Raw genomic sequence first — 22,934 nt, forward strand, 5'->3', positions numbered from 1 at the left:
GTTTTATGTATAGCACCATGGTCCTGGAGGAACGTTGTCTCATTTCAGTGTGTACTGTACTAACTGTATATGGTTGAACCACAATAAAAACCACTTGATTTGACTTGACTCATAACCTTTTCCTTGGCATGTTTAGGCTAAGTCACAGTGCACCAACAAACTCTAACAAACACCAACTTTATAAAGATGGCTGTTGGATTTAGAATGTTGAGAAGCATCATTCTCAAACTGCCCCAACAAACACACACAGGGTAAACACTGTTGGGCCAGTGTTAATTGGCCTTTTGGCGCAATTGTTGCAACAATAAACTTTGGGATGATTATCTGGTTGATAGAATGAATATCGTTCATATGTGAAATACTTTTATTACAATAAATGGGAGGAGTGAGTAGGAAACTTAGCAGATTCCACATGACTAGTTCTGTGGAAACAGAGAGAGCAGCAGTCGAGGCGTAGGTGAAGGAACATCATGAGACATGCTCTCTGTCAATGAAGCAGTCTGGAGCGTGGACATCCCTTCATCTTCCCATTCCAGTGACATTGAAAGCGAACAGGGGTCTGCTGCTTTTCCTTAGTGGACCATACAACAATACAGAAACTGATAAATAAAACTGAAACAACTGGATCCGGTTTTACTGTGGTGTGTTTTAAAGTTAAGAATAATGAGAGTGATTTTTTCTACAAGTTGGATATTTCAAGGATGGATCACACACTTCATTCTCGCACTGTTATCGCAGGTAGGTTTGCTTACTATATTGTTTTTGAAAATGAAAATTTCCCATTGCAAATTTTATTGTGCTCATAACCACACTCTTGTCTTTAAATAGGAATTCGATTTTTATAAAACGGGTTTTACATGGGAACTGCTGCCGTGTTATGGGTTCTTAATAATAATGTTTCACTTAGACTTTTGACGGGAAATAGTTTGCTACTTTTGGGAGATATTAGTTTGCACTGTGTTGACTGGAAACAGTGTACCCCTCCTCTCCACCACAAAGACAAACTCCTTTACCCCTCTGTTCCTTTCAGCATTTGGTTTGCGGGAACGGATTGTGTTTACTGCCAGACAAAAATCTAAGGGGCCGTTCACATTTAACGCGTCCTTGCGTTATTTTCATGTTTTTCTTTGCAATTTTGTACCCTCACACACACACACAAACGCGGCGTTCCTGCACGCAATGCTGAAAAATGGATTGAAAACCAGCGGAGACAGACGCAGAAACACGTTCAGTGTGAACGGTGCCGATGTAGTCTACTTGTTAACTTGACACTATGTCCAAAAACGTCGTGCTACAACAAACATAGCGAAACGCAACGGTCAAAGACAAAGTCTAGCGCATGTTTACATAGAAACACATTCAGAATGAACGGCCCCTTAATGGGCTGCCTGCCTACCAGACGGCTGAATATGATGGCCAAATGCTGTCTAGGTATTTTTTTAATTTTTTTTAAAGATACATATACTCTCTCTTTCATTACTTGACAGGAGTAGTTTTCAAGCAGTCAGATTTGTGTGTTCACTGCACTTTTGTCTGCAGTTTGCATTTTTGCACAGCATAAGGGGAACTCAATGTGGAAGTGGATGCCTCTGGGATTGTGCTGTTTTGAATGGTCTTAAAGGAACATTCCTGGTCCAGTACAAGCTTATCTCAATCGACAGCATTTGGGGCTTAATTTTGATTACACAAAAATGTATTTTGACTTTTCCCTCTTCTTCTTAAAAAACAAAAGAATCGCATTTACATTGATGCACTTACAATGAAAGTGAAAAATATAGCCACAAGATGTAAATAATATGCACGTTAACATGATTTTACTGTGATAAAATAGTTTACTAACCTTTTTTAGTTTAAATAATAAACAAGTTTTAACAGACGAATTATTGTAAGTGCTTTTATGAAATTATAAGCTTCACATTTCTGCCTTTAAACCCTCCAAAAATTGGCCCCATTCACTTGCAATGTAAGTACCTCTCTATAACCAGGAGGGACAAGTCAAAGTTATTTTTAGTGGTAATCAGCATCATGCCACAAATGCTGTAGATTGAGTTTAACTTGTATTGAACCCAGAATATTCCTTTAACCATAAGTGTGCTGTGCAAGGGCTTTATTATCAGGAGAATCATTGAAAGTTTCCCCCAAATGTAAATGTGATCTTCATGAAATGTAAATTATCATTACATTGTCATGAATTGTGTGAGATAGGCAGGGATGTGTGGTTCCTCAAAAAGTCCAACATTTGTAGCCTTTCATTGACCATTTACATATAACCTTTTTGATAGATTTGTATAGGATACAGAGTGTAATCATTGGGTTTTGTTCCATGTAAACAGTTCAAAACATCTAATATTGCAATTTTCCAACAGTGTTAATTCAATAGCTTATAGTCTACTGTATATCTTGTATATTCTGGTTTGTTGAGTTTATTAATTAATTAATTCTGTCAGCCAGTAATTTAGTCTTCTAGTTGTCTTTCTCAGTTACTGTATCTGACGACCTATCGGGTCAAAAGTTTTAGCTTGTTTTCTATTGCATTACAGGCAGGTCTGAACTTGTGTTTGCCAGTTTGTAGATTCATGAAATAAAATGTTAGTAAATCTGGAAAAACTACAAACACTGTCCATCTGTCAACCTTCCATACTGAGAAAATAGTGTTAGTGCATTTTGGACTGGAATAGACTTGACAAGTTTGTAGTGCTTGTTTACCACAGATTAGAACCACATTTTATGTAACAGATTGGAAAAGGTCTTAAAAAGTTTAAGTTGAATTACTTTAAATCAATTAGAAATTAATTTCAGGGACAGTAAAATTTTTACCCTTTTTGCTGTATATTTCAATTTTTTTTGTTGTCACAAACTTAGCATACAGTAGATGCAAACCTATGAACTTGATTGAACTTATAAAATTGCTAGAATTAGAGTGAATTGCAACTGAACGTCTTGTGCTAAATGCAGCTAAACATGGCAAGGTTCTGTGAGAAAAGCACTCCCCATGTCCGGTGCATATTTTCTAACATATAATTTTTCAGGGCGTCACTGACCATGATCTTATATATTTAGTCAAAAGAAATATGTTGTGTCCCTTGAGTATACCCTTACATTCATATAGAGAGGGATTACAAATGAACCCATTCCTTTGGGTTTCCTGTGTTTTTTTTTTTCTCGTACATCCATCAAAAGGCTTTTAGGTCTGTCAGTAGGGGGAAGAAAAACTATCAAGATCATGTCCTTCACTACAACGTCCATAAAATAATCAAGAGAAAAGTGGGAAAATATTATTTTCAATTACTAAATTCACTGTACATGTTTCAAATGGTACTGTATATAATCACTGAAAGAACATTTTCATTTCATCATTTTTGGCTGATATACTATAAATGAAGAATAATATATTATTGGTTGAACAGTGAGTTGTTACAGTATGCCAAGGGATAGGACACAACAGGTTTCATCATTTGAATAAAGTTGTTTTTTTTCCTCATGAGTATATTTTTTTTCCTGAGCTGGAAAGGGCATTTGTTTAGCCAAAGGTTATGTCATCGTCAACAAATTTTATGAGGAAATGTTTTTCCCATGACATAAATGGATTTCTTCTACTGAGCTGGTGGATAAATCCACTGATCTATGATCGATTCCAGGAATTGGAATTATACAGAATAGGGTCATATAGGAAATGTTTGCTTATTTTGTCACATAGGAGCCTTGTTTTAGAATGATATTTCATAAATCATATTCTCTTGTCCCTAGTAATCATTAGGTCTCTGCCTTTTCTCTAATTTCAAAATATTTTTTGTGTACGTTGGCTGGAACACAAAAGTGTATGCATTGGCATGTGGTGGTGATTTGAAAGCATTCTATTTTTTACTGCTCTCTGCAAAAATGATGAATTTTAGTATTATTTTCAAACTATTTTAACAGTCTACTAAGCAACAGCTACTTCTTCAATCAAGTTCTTTCCATGATCCCGCCCGCCTTCACCGAGAGAGCAGTATGCTGAGCTTGGCACTATTTTCCTTTTTTTATTATCTAATATATAATTGACTGCTGAATTTTTTCTGATTTGCACTGAATTAAAGGAGTGCATTTAATTTTGCCCTGCTGTTAAACTGTGGAATGCCTTTGTGGTATCTGGAGGGGTGAGGGTGTTTTTTGCTGCCTTTCCTTTTTTCATCCTTACAGAGTGCTCTGAGTTGGGCAATAACCCGTCACATTCACACCAATATACACACACAATCACAACCACGCACACTCCCCTGCTCTCTTTCTTTCCACGATTCCTTAGCCATTCAATTTTTTGTCTTTATGATGTCATATTTTACTTGCATTCACATACATCCACATACATTGACATCTGATATTTTGATTCAGACCTCTGCCTCCCTCCCATGGTAAACATCTGTAAATAAATCTTCCCACGAGTGACTTGGGAGACTACACATTTAACTACATTTTTGTTTGCTAAATCACATTTGTTTAACTGTTCATTTTAGACAGGATTGGTCATAAGCTGCCTCCAATACGAGTATGAATACAAAGGGAACTGCTGCAGTAAATGTGAACCAGGTGAGCAGTAAAACATATACTAGTAAACTAGTTAATTCTACAATGGATAAGACACTATAGTACTGGCTTAATGTCAAATGACTACTGAAAAAGCTTTAGACACTATCCATCTATTTGAGAGTAAAGATAGTTGTGAGTGTAGCTAATGCCTAAAAGAGTTAAAACTGCTACTGCACAGATTTCCAACTTGAAAAGCAGAAGTATAAGAGGAAGAGGTCTTCCACTCCCACATAAAATATACCCTAAAAATACCATAACACACTTCTACAGAAGATTATCAATTATCAGAACAGAAAACCCATTCTAAACATTTTACAGGAAGAGAAACATATTAGTAAATTAGATCAGTTCTCGTGCAAGTCTTTAATTGCATGATTCATTTCATGACTTTGTTTTGAACACAGGAAAATATGTTTTCGCACATTGCACTGGCAGCTTGCACACAATATGTCTTGATTGTGGCCTTGATGAGTATCAGCCAGACTGGAACAAAGAGATGAAATGTATTGCTCAGAAGTTCTGCGATGAAGGTCAGTCATCGATCATCATATAATGTGTGTGTATGGAAAGAAAAAGTTGCATTATCTTTATTGTTGATTTATATTTTTTGCATCGTTTTTTTGTACACCCGCCAATTATCGTCCACTGCAGGTAAAGGATTTAACCGCACCCGTCCACACAACACCATAGCAGCTGAACCCTGTCGGTGCAAACAGGGTTTCCACTGTTCTCTGATCAACTGCGAGTATTGTGAGACGATTAAAAAATGCCCTGCTGGAGAAGGTGTTGTGATGGGCGGTAAGACCCTGTTATGTCTCTACACTGACAATTCCATTTAATTCCAGACTGATCTTAAGGGAAAGTCGGCTACAGGAGGTAAAGTGTTTTGTCTGCTAAAATCAGTCTATGCTTAACAAATGTCCAAACTGCCCCCAGTGGCCAAAGCTGGAACTACAATCATGCGTATTTGCAACAATCCTGAAAGCAAAACTGTTTACCTACTGTTTAAAATGTATGAAACCAGAAACGTACAGCTTGTCCGATTTACTGAAACATTTGAGTAGCAATTACATTATTATGCAGTACTGTGCAAAAGTTTTAGGCACTTGTGAAAATATAGCATAGTTGAAAATAAATATATTCATAAATATTTTCATTGATCAATTAACGTCATACAAAGTACAGTAAAAAAAAAAAAAAAAGCTCAAACAATATTTGGTGTGACCACCTTTGCCTCAATTCTCCTTGGTACACCTGGACAGTTTTTCTTGGTTGCTGGCAGACAGGATGTTCCAAGCTTCTTGGAGAGTTCTTCTATCTATTTAGGCTGTCTCAGTTGCTTCTGTATCTTCATTTAATCCCAGACTGACTCGATGTTCAGTGTGGGGCTTTGTGGGGGTCATGCCTGTTCTTATATTCTATTCTATTTGCAAAAGGAATGTTTGGGAGTCTAAAATGTATATTTCCCTTTGACACAATAAAGCTGAAGACAAAAATAACCATCGTAAGGCAAATGTTTTTTTGCACAGTACTTTTCTTCTTACCCAAACCATAAAGCCAAAACAGCATTCCTTCAATTACGTCTGTTCAAATGTAATATCTCGCTAGTTGAAGATCAAAAGGAATGTGACATAAAGACACATCGCAGGTGATTTTCAGGGCTTTAACATTCATTGTTGAAATTCAGCACACTGGGTCCCACTTTAGTAATTTGAGTCATTTTTATTTGTATAGCGTTCACAATCGTTTCAAAGCAGCTTTATAGAAAATCATACTGTCATGTTATGGTTTATAGAAAGTCATACCTTAATGTCTTTGCCTAAGTCTTAAGGTGGATAATAATGTGCATTTTTTAGGTTACATTTTTTTTTTTTGTGTGTGTAAAAAGAAAAAGGTTTTCAAACTGAAAAATCTGGGATAATTGTTTTTATGTTTTGGTAGTTTTTGGTGGTTTGTAAAGCTTTCCTTCATAAGTTTGTCCAGACCTTTTTTGCAAGGTTTATTAAGCTTTAAGAAGCATTAGTTATACTTCTTCTAAAATACTTGTTCTTTATAGATAGATGCAACCATTCACATAACTGAGAGTACATACAATTTCTGTATTTTCCAGCTCTGTGATCTAGAGCACTGGTTTTAGTGCATTATAATACAGCATTTGAATAGTTCCTATGCACTATTATAATACAGTTGATAGAAATGGATCTGGACACACTGTAGTTTTTATCTATCTATCTATCTATCTATCTATCTATCTATCTATCTATCTATCTATCTATCTATCTATCTATCTATCTATCTATCTATCTATCTATCTATCTATCTATCTATCTATCTATCTATCTATCTATCTATCTGTTTGTCTGTCTGTCTGTCTGTCTGTCTGTCTGTCTGTATTAAAATCCTTTATCTCTCTTCATTTAAGAGACAGGCAGAGCTTCCTGTGTCCCATGTCAGTATGGATTTTTCTCTGAATCCCAATCAACAGAAGCCTGCAAGAAATGGACAGAGTGAGTATACTTGTCTATGTATACCTAATTACAAAATACAATACAATAACACCATTGGTTTAGCAACAGCTGGGAGTGAAGGCCACAAAAATGCTTATTCTTTGAGTCACACATGCAGATTTGCACTTTAACAGGACTCATTTACAAAGTCACATCTCTCATTCTCACAGGCGCTGTTTGTCTGGGGAAGGTCACAGGCGCACTCAATTATTTTTAAAAGCCCCCGCAGTCTTACCGCACTGTGGTATTATGATACATTTCTCCACCACTTCCCTTTGAAAGATCCAATTTTCCTTGTGCTCTCTGTATTTGTGGTTTCACTAGTGGAGAAAATTGGGATTAATCAAACCAGAATCAAACCATGCTCTTAAGCCGTCCCGTATTGATAAAATATGTCTTACTATTTTCCAGCTGCAAAGCAATTGGCAAGACAGAGAAACAGCCAGGAAGCAGTAAGACAGATGTGGTGTGTGGACTCCATTCCCCTGGTAAGTTATGTAAAAAAATTTACATTCGGCCTTAGGAACTGTATGGTTTTTGAGGAAATTTTTTAAAGAACAAACCAGTTTCTGATAGTTTTATGATAGTAGTTTGACAAAAAAAAAATAGTTTTGTGAGAACATTTCAATTGCAGTCAAAGAAACCTCAAGAATGTCTGTATAATATGGAACAATGGCTCTAAAAAGACACTTACAGTAAAGTTAATCACATTAAAAAATGTATGCATTTCATTGCATTGGATTCCAAATATCAAAGTGGCATCTGTAACCTAATGATACTAGAACTTTTCTAAGAACTGACTTACAATTTCTTTATTTACTTTTAACCAACTGAACCACCAAGAAGAGTGCAAGCTGTTAGAGAGGACACCCTATTAATGCAATTAGTTTAAAAAAGTTAATGCTCAACAAACACACATATAGGTGTTCTCATACTTTTAACCATACAGTATTTAACCTCCTTATTTTTATAATGTCCCAGGTCCTATGACACCCTGGGTGGTGGTGGCCATTCTCTTGGTCATTATCGTGGTATCACTGGTCATTCTCTTCATGTTCTGCTGTAAGGATAAACTGAATTTCCTCTCAGGTACATTTTTTTCAGTGTTTTTTTGTTTGTTTGTTACACATAATAGCAGATTCTTGTCTATGTTGTTGATTAAAGCTTATTCTCTGACACCGCAGTAAATTTACGCACTTGTGTCCAAAACCTGAAAGGAAGCAGGAATCAACAGGTGAGTAAGAATGCCAAATTGCAAAAGTCCTTATTGAAAATCTGTGAATTATTTGATTTAACCCTGAATAGAAACAGACAAATTTTAATCAAAGACAATTTATTATTTTAAATGAAGAAGAAATCTTTTAAGATTCTACACTATTTCTAGGTCACTTATCAAATGAAAGCAAATTTGTGACATTGAACATTTACAAAACAAATCCTTGCTTCCACCGAAGCACACAAGATGCTCTTTGCAACATTCTCAAATCATGCAGGGATAACATGGATCATCATCAGGTTTTACACATACTTGTCAAGTGCATGCCAGCTTGAATACATGCTGTCATTAAAAGGATAGTATACCCAGAAATTAATATGATCTCATCATTTACTCACCCTCTTGCCATCTCAGATGTGTATGATTTTTTTCTTCTGCTGAACACAAACAAAGATTTTTAGAAGCATATCCCAGGAGGTCACGTGACACCATGCGAGGAGCAGACGTGTGAGCAATGAGCTCTGTGCACTTTGCTAGTTTTTAAAATGATTTTCATGTTATAATCCGGTGAGATTCAGTACATCCAGTTACATATTTGTTCTTTGAGGTAAACATGGAAAAGAAGTCAAAATCCTCTGGCTCTGGAGACATTAAAAGACACTTACGTGCTCAAGCTGAAAGCTCTGACGAGTCTGCAGACCGGAGACTATTTGGTTGGCGCTGCGGGAGAAGAAATAAAGCTTCAACTGTCCAACATGTCTGTGATGCTGACGAAGGTTTTTGCTGACTTGGAGGATCTCGCTGTAATATGTCGATCGACTACAGCAATGGCAACAACATTTTCTGAGATGGTTAAAAGAGTGGAAGATGTTGAGAAACAGATTGATTATCTGGAGTCATCGGAAGGAAAATTATCCACTAATCTGCTCATGACCAAAATAGTGGAGGAAAACATTTTGGAAAAACTGGAAGATCCTTTGGAAGGAGCTGAATAAATAATGTATGGATTGTTGGAATTCCTGAGCATGAAGAAGGCAGAGATATGGTGAAAATCCTAGACGAGCTCTTCCCGAGTCTGCTCAACATAATAGGCCATAAGCTGGAAATCGAGCGAGCTCACAAGAGTCCCGGCTCACTGAACTGCTGAGGGAAACAGGCCCAGATCAATTCTGACCAAATTTTTGAGATCATCCGATATAGATCTTGTGTTGCGCGAGGCAAGAAGCAAAGGAAAGTATTGATTGTTGGACTAATGTTGGAATGTGGTCTGTATAATCTTGTTTTTGACACACAATAAATTTTTTCTATTATATCAAAATTTCAAATGTTAATATGATTGGATTGTCTCCCTCCAGAGGTGGCGGCAGCCGATTTTCCCGGGGCTTCAGCCCCGAATGTTTTGAGTGTAGCCCCGAATGTATTTTGAAAAGTTGACTGACAAATATGAAACCGGACAATAGCCTATGTAAACCTCCGAAATCATAAGTTGCCTTATTTCATTGTGTTTTGGCTTTGCACATACTGCATACAGCCTGTAAAAATAGACATAGGCATAATCTAGCCTATAGAATAAGTTTCTTTGCTGTCGGTAGCCTATGGGCGACTCAGTTTCTTCCTCTCTGTTGAATATGCAGCAGGTAGGGGAGGAGCTGACATCAACTTACTTTACTTAGTGGCGAGTTAACAGCAGCTAGCAGGAAAGGCAGCAAAAATGAAGCAAATGAGGCTTCTAAAATTTCAGTGGTCAGTGGGTAAGAATTCACATTTGTTTTTGTCCTTAAAGTCTTAAGATCATCATCTGGCTGGCTTTCACCCACAGTAGGCTAAACCTCAAGACGTCTGCTACTGACTGATATCACATGTTGTAACCTCTAGCCTCCAGTTTATAGCATAATTTTCTTGTTTATCAGGTGTTATTTTCTCTAAGGATAACCAATAAGCATTAGCATAAAATGTATGTGTGACTTGTTTTGTGATATTAGTTTGTAGTAAATATACACTTTGAGGGTAGCAAATATGTGCCAGAATCAGGCATGGAAACTGGTAACAATTAATCAGTCACTTTACTTTAGAGAAAGTTAAAAGTGAAACATTGTTTATCCCAATGATCCTAATGAAAGTATTTTGACAGATGAACATGGATACAATTCGATGCCATGGTGTGTCAATGAACTTAGACTAAAGTCATTCATGTATTGCTTTAACTTAGGATCTTATACATCATTTTGACTGTCAAAAAATATAAATTATTTATATTAAAACATTTTTTTACTTCACTTTACTCACTATAATATAACTCTTTTGTGATGACTTTATGGTAATGTACATGAAAATTCAAGAATCATGATAGATCTTAGGGCAATCCCACTGATCTGCTCTTGCCAATACATGTTCTTCAATGGTATTGGTGTACAATTTGAAATATGTAGCACTTGATGAATTAGTTGTTTGAAGCTGATTTGCAATAAGTTATGTGCTGTATCTGTTCTTTTGCATCACAGATGATTCAGGGAGGAGAGAGGATGTTGAGGATATACTAGAGTGGAAGATTTAGGAACTGTAGAAACAGGCCCAGCCAGAGCAAAACTCAAAGAATATCCTCTCACCAGCTTTGGACTACAGGGAAGTGGTTGCTAGTGTGAAAATAAAATTGTCTGGGCTAAGCCCCGGATGTCCTTCAATGCTGGAAACGCCTCTGTCTCCCTCCACGTGAAAAGTGAATGGGTTGGGGCACCCTATAAAAAAAGAAGGAAGGTTATTTATTTTCTTAAGCGTAAAAAATTTAATATAGTGTTTCTTCAAGAAACACATCTTTCCCCGCAGGAAGCTGAAAAAATTTGGAAGATATGTTGTGGGCATGTTTTCTTAAGTCTGGCTTAAGTAAATCCCTACAATTCAAATGTCTCAAACAGATTAAAGATAAATTAGGGAGAATCATTATTGTTTTAGCAGAAATTCAGGGGCAAAGGTTGGTTTTGGCTAATATTTACGCACCTAACATTGATGATCAGGGCTTTTTTATTGATCTTGAAGGGATGTTACAAGCCACTGGCACCCTCATGATATAATATTGGGAGGAGACTTTAATCTTTTGATGGACTCAGTCCTTGATAATAGTGAAGCAAAAGTGTGTAAGCCCCCCAGAGCAACACTGACACTTCACAGGACGTGTAAAAATCTTGGTCTTGCAAATATTTGACAACTTTTGAACCCATCTGGTAGGGACTAAAAATGTAATCAGTCCATAAGATTTATTCAAGAATAGATTTTGTTTTTATATCTATGTCCCTCATTTAATCTGTTGTGGATTGTTCAATTGGAAACATCTTCGTCTCAGATCATGGCTTTAAGAGAATTGACCCGATTTAAATACAGATATAATACTATTTTGTTTTGGAAAGTGGAGTTTTGGGTATTCAGGGCAAGAATGTCTTAAAGGGTAACTAAACCCTAAACCAACTTTTTTTAGTTAATGATCTGTAAGCATGGGGCTTTAGTAGTACTGGTCATTGATTCAAGTAATTTTTTTGACATTTGTGTATAAAGTGTTTTAATTCTACAATATATGGTGTAAAAACGTCTGAGTGCTGCCCTCTTCAGGTTGAACGGTGGCTACTGCAGTTGAATTTTCCTATTGGCTGTTGCGGTACTTCGTGACGTAAGCGGTGACAGCTGACGTAAGCAGGTTCCAGCTCACCACGCCAGATTCATGTACATGTCGTCTTGCGACCGTGTGAGGAATAATAATAACATAGAGTATGACAGCAGCTGTCAATTAATCCCCCCCCGCTCAGCCCCGCACTCGGTTCGTTCCCTCTATCCCCGCCGGGGTCTGCCCACTTTTCCAGCATTTTCAAATATTTCTAGTGGGTGGAGTCAGACTCTGAGCAGGTGTTTAGTTACCCTTTAAGGGGAAAAAGCAGGGAAGCTTTTGGCTAGATATATAAAGCAGAGAGAGTCTTTTTCTACCATTTCTTCAGTGAAATCTGCTGGTGGGGAAATTTTTACCTCGGCCATTGATATTAATAATGCCTTTAAAGAGTTCTATTGTGATCTCTATAGTTCCATGTCTTCGTCTACTGATTAAGATATTAGAATATTTGTGGAACCATTAGAACTTCCTAAATTGACGAGCAAAAAAATTCTCTTGATTCTGAGATAACCTTGGAGGAGCTTGATGAGGTAATAAAGGCCTTACCCACTGGCAAGGCTCTGGGGCCAGATGGATTTGCCACTGAATTTTTTAAATCTTATTCTACAGAATCATCCCCACTTTTGTTAGAAATGTATACAGAATCATTAAAGAATGGAAAGCTTCCCCCAACCATGACACAAGCCCAGATCAGTTTGATTCTTAAGAAGGACAAAGATCCAAACGAGTGTTACCATCCAATTTCCCTGATCCTGCTAGATGTAAAAAAAAAAATCAAAAATTCTGGCTAACAGATTAAATAAAGTTATGACATTTCTTATACATATAGATCAGGTGGGGTTTATTCAGGGCCGTAGCTCTTCTGATAACAGTAGGCATCTCATCAATATCGTGGTCAGTGGAGAATGATCAGACTCTGGTCGCAGCCATCTCACTTGACGCAGAAAAAGCGTTTTATATGGGATTATCTTAGATTTTAGAAATATATGGGTTCGGAAATACTTTTATTGGATGGATTAAGTTACTTTATAGACACCCTGTAGCGGCGATACAAACAAATGTATTAATTTCAGATTATTTTACTCTGGATAGGGGCACTCGGCAGGGTTGCCCTCTTTCCCCACTATTGTTCTGCCTTGCCCTGGAACCATTAGCAGCTAGAAAGGAGGATGATTTTCCAGTGGTGGGTGCGGGAGGTGTTGCACATAAGCTTTTTCTTTATGCAGATTATATTTTATTATTAATCTCAAACCCTACTAGATCTATGCCTTGCCTCCACTGAATGATCAATCCCTTTTATAATTTTTTGGGATACAGATTTAATTGGTCTAAATCCGAAGCTTTTGCTCTGACTGCATACTGCCCAGTAACTGCTTTTCAGCTGGGTGCCTAAACAGGGCAATAAGTATTTGGGTATTTTATTCCCATCAAATGTATGTGATTTAGTCAGAGTTCATTTTGACCCTTTAATAAAAAGGTTTTCGAGGGATGTGGGCAGGTGGGCTTCGTTACATTTATCTATGATTGGGAAGATTAATGTTATTAAAATGAATTGTATTTTAAAATGTAACTTCCTGCTACAATCTCTCCCTGTATATGTCCCCCTCTCTTATTTAAAACAATTTGATAGCATACCAAAGTCCTTTATTTGGAATGGTAAGCATCCCAGGTTACATAGGCTGATTGACAAAGTTGGGCTAGGCCTACCCAAGATTTTGTTTTATTATTATGCGTTCAGTCTTAGACATTTGGCTCACTGGATGCTTCCACATGAGAGAGCCCCTCCCTGGTTTCATATTAAACAAGAAGTCCTTGCCCCAATTTCGCCATTGCAAAGCCTTTCGATAAAACTAACCGGAGAAGTTAAGTTACACCCCGTTATTTCGCATTTGCACGTGGTTTGGACAAAAGTGTCCAGAGTGTTTAATTTAGACATTTATTTCAATGTTGCCTCGAGTATATGGCTGAACCCTCAATTACATATTTATAAGTCCCCTTTCTGTTGGTCAGAGTGGATTGGGAGGGGGTTACTACACTCTGTAAACTATATGAGAGTGGAGTATTGAGATCTTTTGATAATTTAGTTCAACATTTTAAGATTCCTAGATCCCAGTTCTTTAGGTATTTACAGCTGCTTCACCTGCTCTGTACTAATTTTGGGAGTAGTGTACACCCCGCTAAAGCGGCAGATACTGTGGAAATGGTGATTATTGCTTATGGGAAAGGTCATGAAGCATCTGTGTATTGCTCCCTGTTAGTTCACAGTCTGGGGATGGAGCTTCGTCTTCTCTCAAGAGATTATGGGAGAAAGATTTCAACTTGGTATTGGAGGAGGGAGTGTGGGCTAGGATCCTAAAAAGCATCAGGTCTGCATCTAGAGATGCAAGAGTCCATCTGATGCAATTTAAGATTTTTCATTGGTTCTACTGGACCCCATCTAGATTGTATATGCTTGGTCTTAGAGACTCACCCACCTGCTGGTGATGTCAGTCAGAAGACGGGGACACAACCCATGTTTTTTGGGGTTGTGTTAAGATTCAGGAATTTTGGTTGAGGGTCCAGCACTTTGTGTGTGATGTACAGGACACCCAGACTGTGTGTTTTGGGTGATGGAGGGGGTCCTGAATATAGGAGATAAATACATAAAAAGCTTGGTCCTAACCAGCGTGATGATTGGCAGACAGCTAATCCTTAGGGGATGGAAGTCAACTGATGCACCCTTATTCCGTGAGTGGTGCACCGAGGTTGGGTAAAGTGGCAGGTTTTGAGATGACTTCCAGTTGGCTGGAGAACCTGACAAATTATGGCAGAAAATGGGGCAGTTATTTGTCTCATTTGGAATGGTCCTAGTGAGGGGCAGTGGAAGGAGTCAATTTTTTTATTGGTGTGTCCTTTTTTTTCTCATATACTGTATGTTGAACTCTGTAGGTATATTAAATGTAAGTGAATGGTGACCAGACCTTTCAAGCTCCAAAAGGACATAAAGACAGCATATAAAAGCAATCCATATCTTCATTAGTGATATGATAGGTGGGGGTGAGAAGTAATTTTTACTATAATTTTCCACTTTCACATTCTTCTTCTTTTAGTTTTGGCAATTCACATTCTTTGTGCATATCACCACCTACTGGGCATGGAGGATAATTTACAGTAAAAAAGGCTTACTTTTATGCTGCCTTTATGTGCATTTTGGAGCTTCACAATTTGGTACACATTCACTTGCATTATATAGACCTACATAGCTGAGATATTCTTCTAAAAATCTTAATTTGTCTTCAGCCATACACATCTGAGATGGCATGAGAGTGAGTAAATGATGAGAGAATTTTTTTGGTGAACTATCCCTTTAAAGCAAAAGTGCAGCATACCAACTCCTAACAAGTTTTAAAATTCCTATACATTGTTCATGTACAAATGTCACATTGCTATGGTTTTTGTTCTGAATGTTTGTATAAACAGAATTTTCACTAGTGTTCTAAGACTTTTGCACCTCTCTGTAAGTAATATATTAGCAGACCTCATCTGCCTCAATTCAAAGAGAGCTAAAATTATCTTTCTTTCTCTTAGGAAACTGTGATATCTTCATACCACTGTAGCAATGGTCCACAAACCTTTCCTCTGATTTGCCAAGAGAAAAGCCCTCCAGAGTCCCTTATTATATGTCCCAGCACCACATTAACCATCACTGATGAAACCTCAAATTGCATAGACCAGGAACAAGCTGACACATCATCAGGCAGCTCCAGTGAGGACTCTGGAGATGGTCCTGCATCCCCTCTGTCAGGCAGCTCCTGCAGCTGTGCGCTCTCCATGAAGGAACCCATTGAGGTAGGAGAAAACGAAGACTGCAGTCAACTGGTGGCCACCGGTCTGGCAACATGCCACTCCTGCAGGACGGGAGATGCTTTTGACACCAAAGGAGAAAATGTACAGGTCATCAACCTGAAAGATCCTCTGCTATGTGAGAACTGCTCCTCAGAGGGCCTGCCTGCTTGTGCTGGAGGTGCTGACTGTGATTATGTGGATCTACAACGTTCCCAAGAGCTCTATCTGGACTACAGCAGCCCTGTTAGTAAGGAAGCCATGTCAGAGATACCATATAGACAGAATGAACCTTGTTGCTGTAGCATAGAATCCACCACCATTCCCCTCCTGCCGTCAGTCAGTGATAATAAACAGGGCCTTTCGCTGATCGACAACGAGGACCTCAAACTGTCCAACCCGGATGCAGATGCAGACTATCAGAACCAGTGCTCAGAGGCTGCTCCCACAACTGGTAAGAAAACACATTCAAAAATAGCATGAATGCATTTGAGGCATTACAAAGTATTGCTTCATAGTATAATGAATGTGATGCCAGAGCACATGTGTCCAGATTTACTAGCATTGTAATATGACTGTTTTCCAGTTGGAAAAATATGATGAAAGATTGGAAATGATGAAAGGTCTTTCAGTGATGCACACAAAAAATTTACTGTTGCAATAATACAATGTCAATGGTTTGATCTTGTATCAAACGGCCAAGTTAACAAATAAGATAGCACCATTTTCTTATAACTTTCTACAGTACAAGAAGGCAAATTGTATGATATGCGTTTGTTTCTTTACTAATTATTTTTTGTAATTATATATATTTCAGTATATATATATATGTATATATGTACAGTATATATATACACTGTGTGTGTATGTGTGTGTGTGTGTATATATATATATATATATTCTCAGTATAGTCATATTACATTTGAATATTATTAAAACTGAAGTGTGTCATTTCTGCACTACTGACGTCACAAAAAGGAATTGCAAATATGATGACTGTATACAAACAGTCTTCCCAAACACTCCCTGTCTAGTCCAGTCCCCAAACTCACACTATTGGTTGAGCCAATGTTGCTGTGTCCGGATAGTTGGGACGCTCAAACAGAGAAACATTTTAATAGTGCCACAGAGATACTCTTTTTGGGGAAATCAACCTACAAATGACTTACAATTGTCTCTGTCTATTAAGCTGGGATAAGAGGAGGTATTTTAATATTGTAATAAATACACAATTTAGCTTTAATTTAATTTAACTATTGCAAAAACCAAAAACAATATGTAAGTACAAGCAGTACAAAGTACATGTAGCTCATAAGTCTTAGTAACTACAGGTATATATGTGTGTACACAGTAACTTGAACACTGTTAAATAAAATCTGACAATCGTTTCTTTATTAGTAATAAGAACAAGCACATTCAGGTAATGTGCATTCCTGTAAGCAGTGTTTATGAAAGCCATTGAAAAGAGTGGGTGTAAAGTCTATTATAACCAAGTGGTTAATGACTAAAAGATGCCTGAAATGTGAGTCACTGTGCGTCTAGAGCATGTATATTCTGAGAAAAAATAGGAACTATTCAATCTGGCTATGTTTAAATTCTCAATGGAAGGAAACAGTTATGAGCATTGTCTTTTCAAATGGATAGACATAAATAACAGGTTCTTTGCCAAGTCAGGGCTGACGTGGCTTTATTGGTCTCTGACTTGTAATGCAGACTACATACAGTGGCCCCGAAAAGTAATTGGACAATTAATGCACACTTAAAAATGTCTGATAACAATACGTATATCAAACCAGGTGGTATTTATTTTAAAGAAATATAACACAAACACCCTTGTCAAGCAAAACATTTCACAAAATAGGTTTAAGTTAATGAATTAAGACAAAAAGTATATAGACAATTTCTTGTTGACAAACGTTAGTGTAAATTGTCCAGAGTTAGAGTGCTAAACTACACCTGTGGTTACTCTGCTAGGACACCTGTTTGAACTTTAGGGGAAATTAGTTTATAAATCTACAAAAAAATCACCTTGAGACCAGTTTGTTAAAGGTCATCGAAAAACTGGCTCATAAAAGTGAAGTTAGTTTTAATAGAAGGTCTAGCATAAGTTATTTATTTTTCATTTTTGCCGAAGCAGTGTCCAAATACTTTTTGGAATGACTGTATTTATATAACTAAGGACCTAGGTCAGTAAATGGCATAGTATTTTCACTGTTTCAGTAAGAATACAAAGCAGTTTTCTCTTATGTTACTTGTATGACTGAATCATACAGATAATATGCAAATATGTATAGCCTTCACAGTGTTTTGCCTTTAAAACTTGACTAACAACGTGACTATCCAGGCTGGTTTGGCTCCAGGAAAGGAGTGTACATAATTTTCATGGAAATAATGCTTTTACTGTTTTTGCTGTCTTCAACTAAACAACAGCACTGATGTTTTGATTATTTTTGCAGGTCAGGTGACAGGAAACAACAACACAACTTTTATCTCCAGTGGGCAGGTAATGAACTTCAGTGGTGAGGTCATCGTTGTATACGTCAGTCAGACATCACTGGGCAGTGGAGGGGGAACAGAGGAGCCCTTTAGTTGTCCAGTTCAGGAGGAATCTAATGAGGACAGCTTTCAAAGTGAACCCAATTCTAACATAGGCACAGCACCGCAGGGTAAGAACAGAGCTGTCCACTCTGAGAGACACCTGCCTGTACAGGAAGTATCCAATGACTGGTCCTGTCAGAAATAAAGATGCAAGGAACTACCAGAATATTTTCAACTAGACTGGAATTGAATTTTTGTCTTGTTTCTATTTTTATGATTATTATTGATTAATGATTGGTGTATTGACAGCAACTAGAGCAGTGGTTCTAAACTGGGGGGTGTTGCAGAAGATTCTCTCTTCAGATGACCTTTGGTCATTCCGCTGTCTGACTGGACGGGACACAAGAAAAATCTAGGAGGGCAATTCCCCGATTCCCCCCTTAGACCTGGCCATGCTTCCCGTATCTTTGTCGTTGACTTCAAAGGTTGTGCGTCCAATCAAATCTACAGTTTTAGCGTAAATTAATCAGCGGCAATAAAAGACAGCAGCAAAGGTTTTAAAGTTGATTTTTTTCTTACATTAAACTTAGCGTTACAACCAGTGTTGGGTGCAATCTTATTACAAAGTAATTAATTATGTAATGAAATTACTTTTTAATACAAAACGTTGTGTAGCACATTAAATTTAAAACTGTTTTCAGATTACAATTACTGACTTTTACTATTGAGTTAATTACTTGGGTTACACATATTTCTAAAATACAGTATGTAGAGTACATTTATAATATTATATAAATATGTACATCTGTTTGGGTTTCTGTGACACCTGAAAGGCATCTGTCCCCTAATGAGACACTGAACAAAAGGAAATATAGACATTATTTTTAATATGTTCTGCAAAGTTTTTTATAAATGTAGTTAGCTTGCAGTTACTTTTTAGATTGGTTATCTGTAATCTGATTACAATTTTGCAGTAGTATTTTTGTAGTGAATTACGTTTTTTGAGTAATTTATCCAACACTGGTTACAGCGCTATACAGAAACACAACATGGCATCAGGGGCAATGCCAGTCTCAGATGGCATGTCTATGGACCACCCACAATCTGTGCTCTTATGGTCATTAGAGCTCCTTTAATTCTACAACGATGACTTGAGAGTCAGGTGAAAGCCCCTTAAATCACACATCTGCTGTTTTAATGCAGTTGCATTCAGCCTATATTGTCAGGCCCATGCAGTTAATGATAATAATAGCCTAATAATTTGTGTTTGTCTATGTATTATCTGGGTCCTGAAACAAAGCCATTTGAGAACCACTGAACTAGAGTGCTATTTTATGAAAAATGCTATGCATTTGTTGACCTATGTATTTATACCATATATATTAGGTACTTCATGTTGTTTTGCAGTCAGCATTGAGAGGATATTAGCATGGCTTGTGCTAATAATTTGATGACATTAAAGGTAAAGAACATTGACCCTAGAATCTCTCAATTTCCAACAAACCCTATGTTGAAGAGCCAAATAAATAGTGGCTTGGTGTGACAAGAAACCAAACCTGGGCCAAAGACAATGCTAACAAAGCCAGAGAAAGCACAAATGTGGCCACCAGTACAAAAGCATGGTGTTTTTCACTTTCTCAGCTTGTGCTCCTCTTTTGGCCTCCCTCTGGGGGGGTTGAGTGATCAGGCAGCATCTCATGGTTCAGACAAGTTAGCAAGGAAATTATCAATAGCTTCAATATGTTGATTTGCAGTGACTATATATATATATATTTTTATGAATTGAAACCATCATTTGTACATGTTAAAATTATTTTTGTTGTTGTTATTTATCGTGCCATTTTGTGTCGCTAACCTGACAGGTCGGTGTGACTGGAGCAGAAAAAGAAAATGACATTATTTACAAGCATTAAATGTATATAGTGATTGAATTCCAATGTTCTGATACACCAGTAGTGATTTTACAACCATTACTGTAAATAAAGCTTATTTGTATGAAGCAATTTGTTTGTGATGGAGTGAGAAAGCTGTTTGGTTTTTTAAGCTGTGTTTATTGCTTGTGCATCACATACTGTATGTGGTAAAAGCCCAGTCTTTCAGCAAAACCAATGTTGACACAATACCTTTAAAAAAAGCAGTCAATTGCTACCAGATGTCACAAACTTAATGCAAACATAAGTATTGTGTTTAGCCACTTGAGGTGAGAATTTCATCAAAGAGTGCTGGATGTTTGGAGTTTGATTGGTATAATCTCTGATGGTCCTTAGGGAACAGTGACAAACATGGAGAGGGGTTGAATTTTGCCTGCTAAAACAGGAAGTTATGACTTGTTCCACTCAAGGAACCTCTGGCACATTTGGTTGCTGGTGACTAAAAATAGATGTGTAAATGTCCTGCCATCTAGTGGACTACTATTATAATTAAAGTCAATAAATCAACTGTTTTTGTTTGTTTGTTGTACTTAAATTGCTGTTAATGCAAAAATCTAAACCCAAAACCAAGTTGAGGGGGGCCTCCAAAGATGTGTGCCTACAGGCCTTGCGGAATCATGATCTGGTCTTGGTAGCCAATTGGGAAACATTTGGGAACACCACTGAAAAAAGAGCAATACATCTTTCTATATTGGTCACTGTTAAAGCTGCAATGATCTTCATGTGTTGTAGACATGTCCAAACAGATCATATGCTATCATGTGACGGGAGAAGCCCAGGTTTGGACACAGGTGCTCCACTGGCTTGGCTGGAAACTACCTGATTTTTTCAAGATGAAAGATAGAACAGATTTTCCCATAATTTAAGATCTAACCATTTTTGAAACAATACTCATTGGAATCAGTGTGTAGATTTTGGCTGTTATAAGGTTCACTTGATTCAACTGTGGTTGCTTGAAGCTATTTATGCAACATTAAAAAGGAGTTCCTTTGTTAAAATACAGCTTTTGCTTTAACGGTTTAGGAAGGAAAATCCTGTAAAATCAAGTGAAAAATTTTGCCAGCGACTTTCCTGGAATTTCTTCATGTGGAATATAATAGTGATTTATTTTGCATGCCAAACAAGATCAATTTGTTCTGACCTCCAAAGAAGAAAGGGGATTTTGTGTCTGTCCTCTTTATTCAAGTACAAATGACGCTCAAGCATTTATCTTAACACTCATGAGTTGCTTTGAAGAGATCATTTGTGCTGGTAAACATTTTATAAGACTAGTGGGGAAAATGAATGTGTTCAGGTAAGGATGCTTTTGTGCTTTTTATAAAACTTAATCAAACAATCAAATCTAATGTTATATTTTATAAATTAAATTATTAAGAGCATGTATTAAGAGTTTCCTTTTAATACATATACTGTAAATGGTTATAATTTGAGGTCTTTTTGTCTTTCAAGAGCTTTGTATTTTGCTATTATTCTTTTTAAAAATGTAAATTTTAAGTTTAAAAACTGAAAATACTTATTTTATGATTGTGAATTGAAACGTAAGTTGAAACAGATTTAAAAATTGAAACACTTTCAGGGGGCTTTTCATCAAAAGTTGGTCATCTGATGTTCAGCTTGATGGGAAAACTGCTATAGTGACTGGAGCAAACACTGGTATTGGGAAAGAAACAGCGAGAGACCTGGCAAAGCGTGGTGGGTACTGAAGCCAAATCAACATTCACTATGGAAATAACACACTGAGCTTTCTTTTCTTAGAGGATAAAATGAAATATATTAGATGTGACTGTGCATAACCTTTTGGTCTAAAATTGCCAGGATTTGTTTTTCAGCTATTTGCTGAAAATGAATTAATAGCTTTGGTCAGTTGTTCAAAGAAAAGTAATTCTTCAATTACATTTAACAAAACTAGTCATCATACACTTCACACATTTTTCCATTGAAATCTGGTTGTTTAAAACATTTAATTCTTCAATATGCTTTAAAGCAATAGTTCTCCCATAAATTAACTTTATGTCATCATTTACTCACCCTCATTTTGTTCCAAACTCATATGACTTTTCTGTGTAACACAAAAGTAGATGTTACACAGCAATATGAGCCTCAGTCACCATTTACTTTCAGTGTATGTCTTTTCCATAGAAGCGAACAGTTATTCCACTATAAAATATTATTTTACCTTATAGTTATCATAACTTAAAATGTAGAGTTAGAATAACTGCCCTGGATTGATCTTGCTGAGATAACCCAATTATACAAGTTTTTTTTTGGCTGAACTTAATTTATTAAACTTTTAAGCTGAAATCAAATATATAACTCAAGAGAGCGATGCACATCATCATGATGTATTCGGATTTCTAACACACACTGCAGTATGAATAAATTATGCAAATGACAGTGTTACTGTCTTCTGCTGTTGCTGTTTGTTTTTATGCTGTTGATTATTGTTGTGGTTGTTGTCACTTTCAGTTATTTTTTATGTAGCATAATTTAAAGCTCATCTTTTTACTTTTTATATGTTTTTGATGATAGAGTCTCCTTGACAAGCTTAAGTCTGAATATGATCAAATGTTGGTCTCTGATCATAAACTGGCTATTTACCATCAAATGGCATATTATTTTACCTCTGACAATGTCAGAGGTAAAATGTCAAATGTCAATCATATCAAATTATAATATACTTTTAATTTTTAATTGAATTAGAATGA

General features: G+C 36.8%; 2 protein-coding genes across 2 annotated transcripts in view; both read left to right on the plus strand.

Annotated features, from left to right (window-relative positions):
* The first annotated feature begins 451 nt into the window (after positions 1 to 451).
* tnfrsf11a (tumor necrosis factor receptor superfamily, member 11a, NFKB activator) lies at positions 452 to 18,631 on the plus strand. The gene is made up of 10 exons (XM_052113322.1): positions 452 to 738; positions 4,491 to 4,563; positions 4,968 to 5,093; positions 5,215 to 5,361; positions 6,986 to 7,070; positions 7,482 to 7,558; positions 8,052 to 8,159; positions 8,255 to 8,304; positions 15,506 to 16,214; positions 18,217 to 18,631. The coding sequence occupies exons 1-10, from the start codon at positions 664 to 666 to the stop codon at positions 18,501 to 18,503; spliced, it is 1,737 nt and encodes a 578-aa protein (XP_051969282.1). The 5' UTR covers positions 452 to 663; the 3' UTR covers positions 18,504 to 18,631.
* Positions 18,632 to 21,414: 2,783 nt separating this feature from the next.
* The window catches only part of si:dkey-73n8.3 (uncharacterized protein LOC100150965 homolog), a 7,114-nt gene continuing 5,594 nt past the window's right edge, over positions 21,415 to 22,934 (plus strand). The window contains exons 1-2 of the mRNA XM_052113323.1: positions 21,415 to 21,523; positions 21,806 to 21,921. Coding sequence (XP_051969283.1) covers positions 21,450 to 21,523; positions 21,806 to 21,921 — 190 coding nt within the window. The 5' untranslated portion in view covers positions 21,415 to 21,449. The remainder of the gene's footprint in view (positions 21,524 to 21,805; positions 21,922 to 22,934) is intronic.

This window comes from Xyrauchen texanus, chromosome 41 (genome assembly GCF_025860055.1).
Source record: "Xyrauchen texanus isolate HMW12.3.18 chromosome 41, RBS_HiC_50CHRs, whole genome shotgun sequence".
NCBI lineage: Eukaryota > Metazoa > Chordata > Actinopteri > Cypriniformes > Catostomidae > Xyrauchen > Xyrauchen texanus.

Coding starts and splice junctions, on each gene's coding strand:
- tnfrsf11a (XM_052113322.1), top strand. CDS start 664: ATGAGAGTGATTTTTTCTACAAGTTGGATATTTCAAGGATGGATCACA. Junction 5,362..6,985: donor AGAAGGTGTTGTGATGGGCG/GTAAGACCCTGT, acceptor TCTTCATTTAAG/AGACAGGCAGAGCTTCCTGT. Junction 16,215..18,216: donor AGAGGCTGCTCCCACAACTG/GTAAGAAAACAC, acceptor TTATTTTTGCAG/GTCAGGTGACAGGAAACAAC.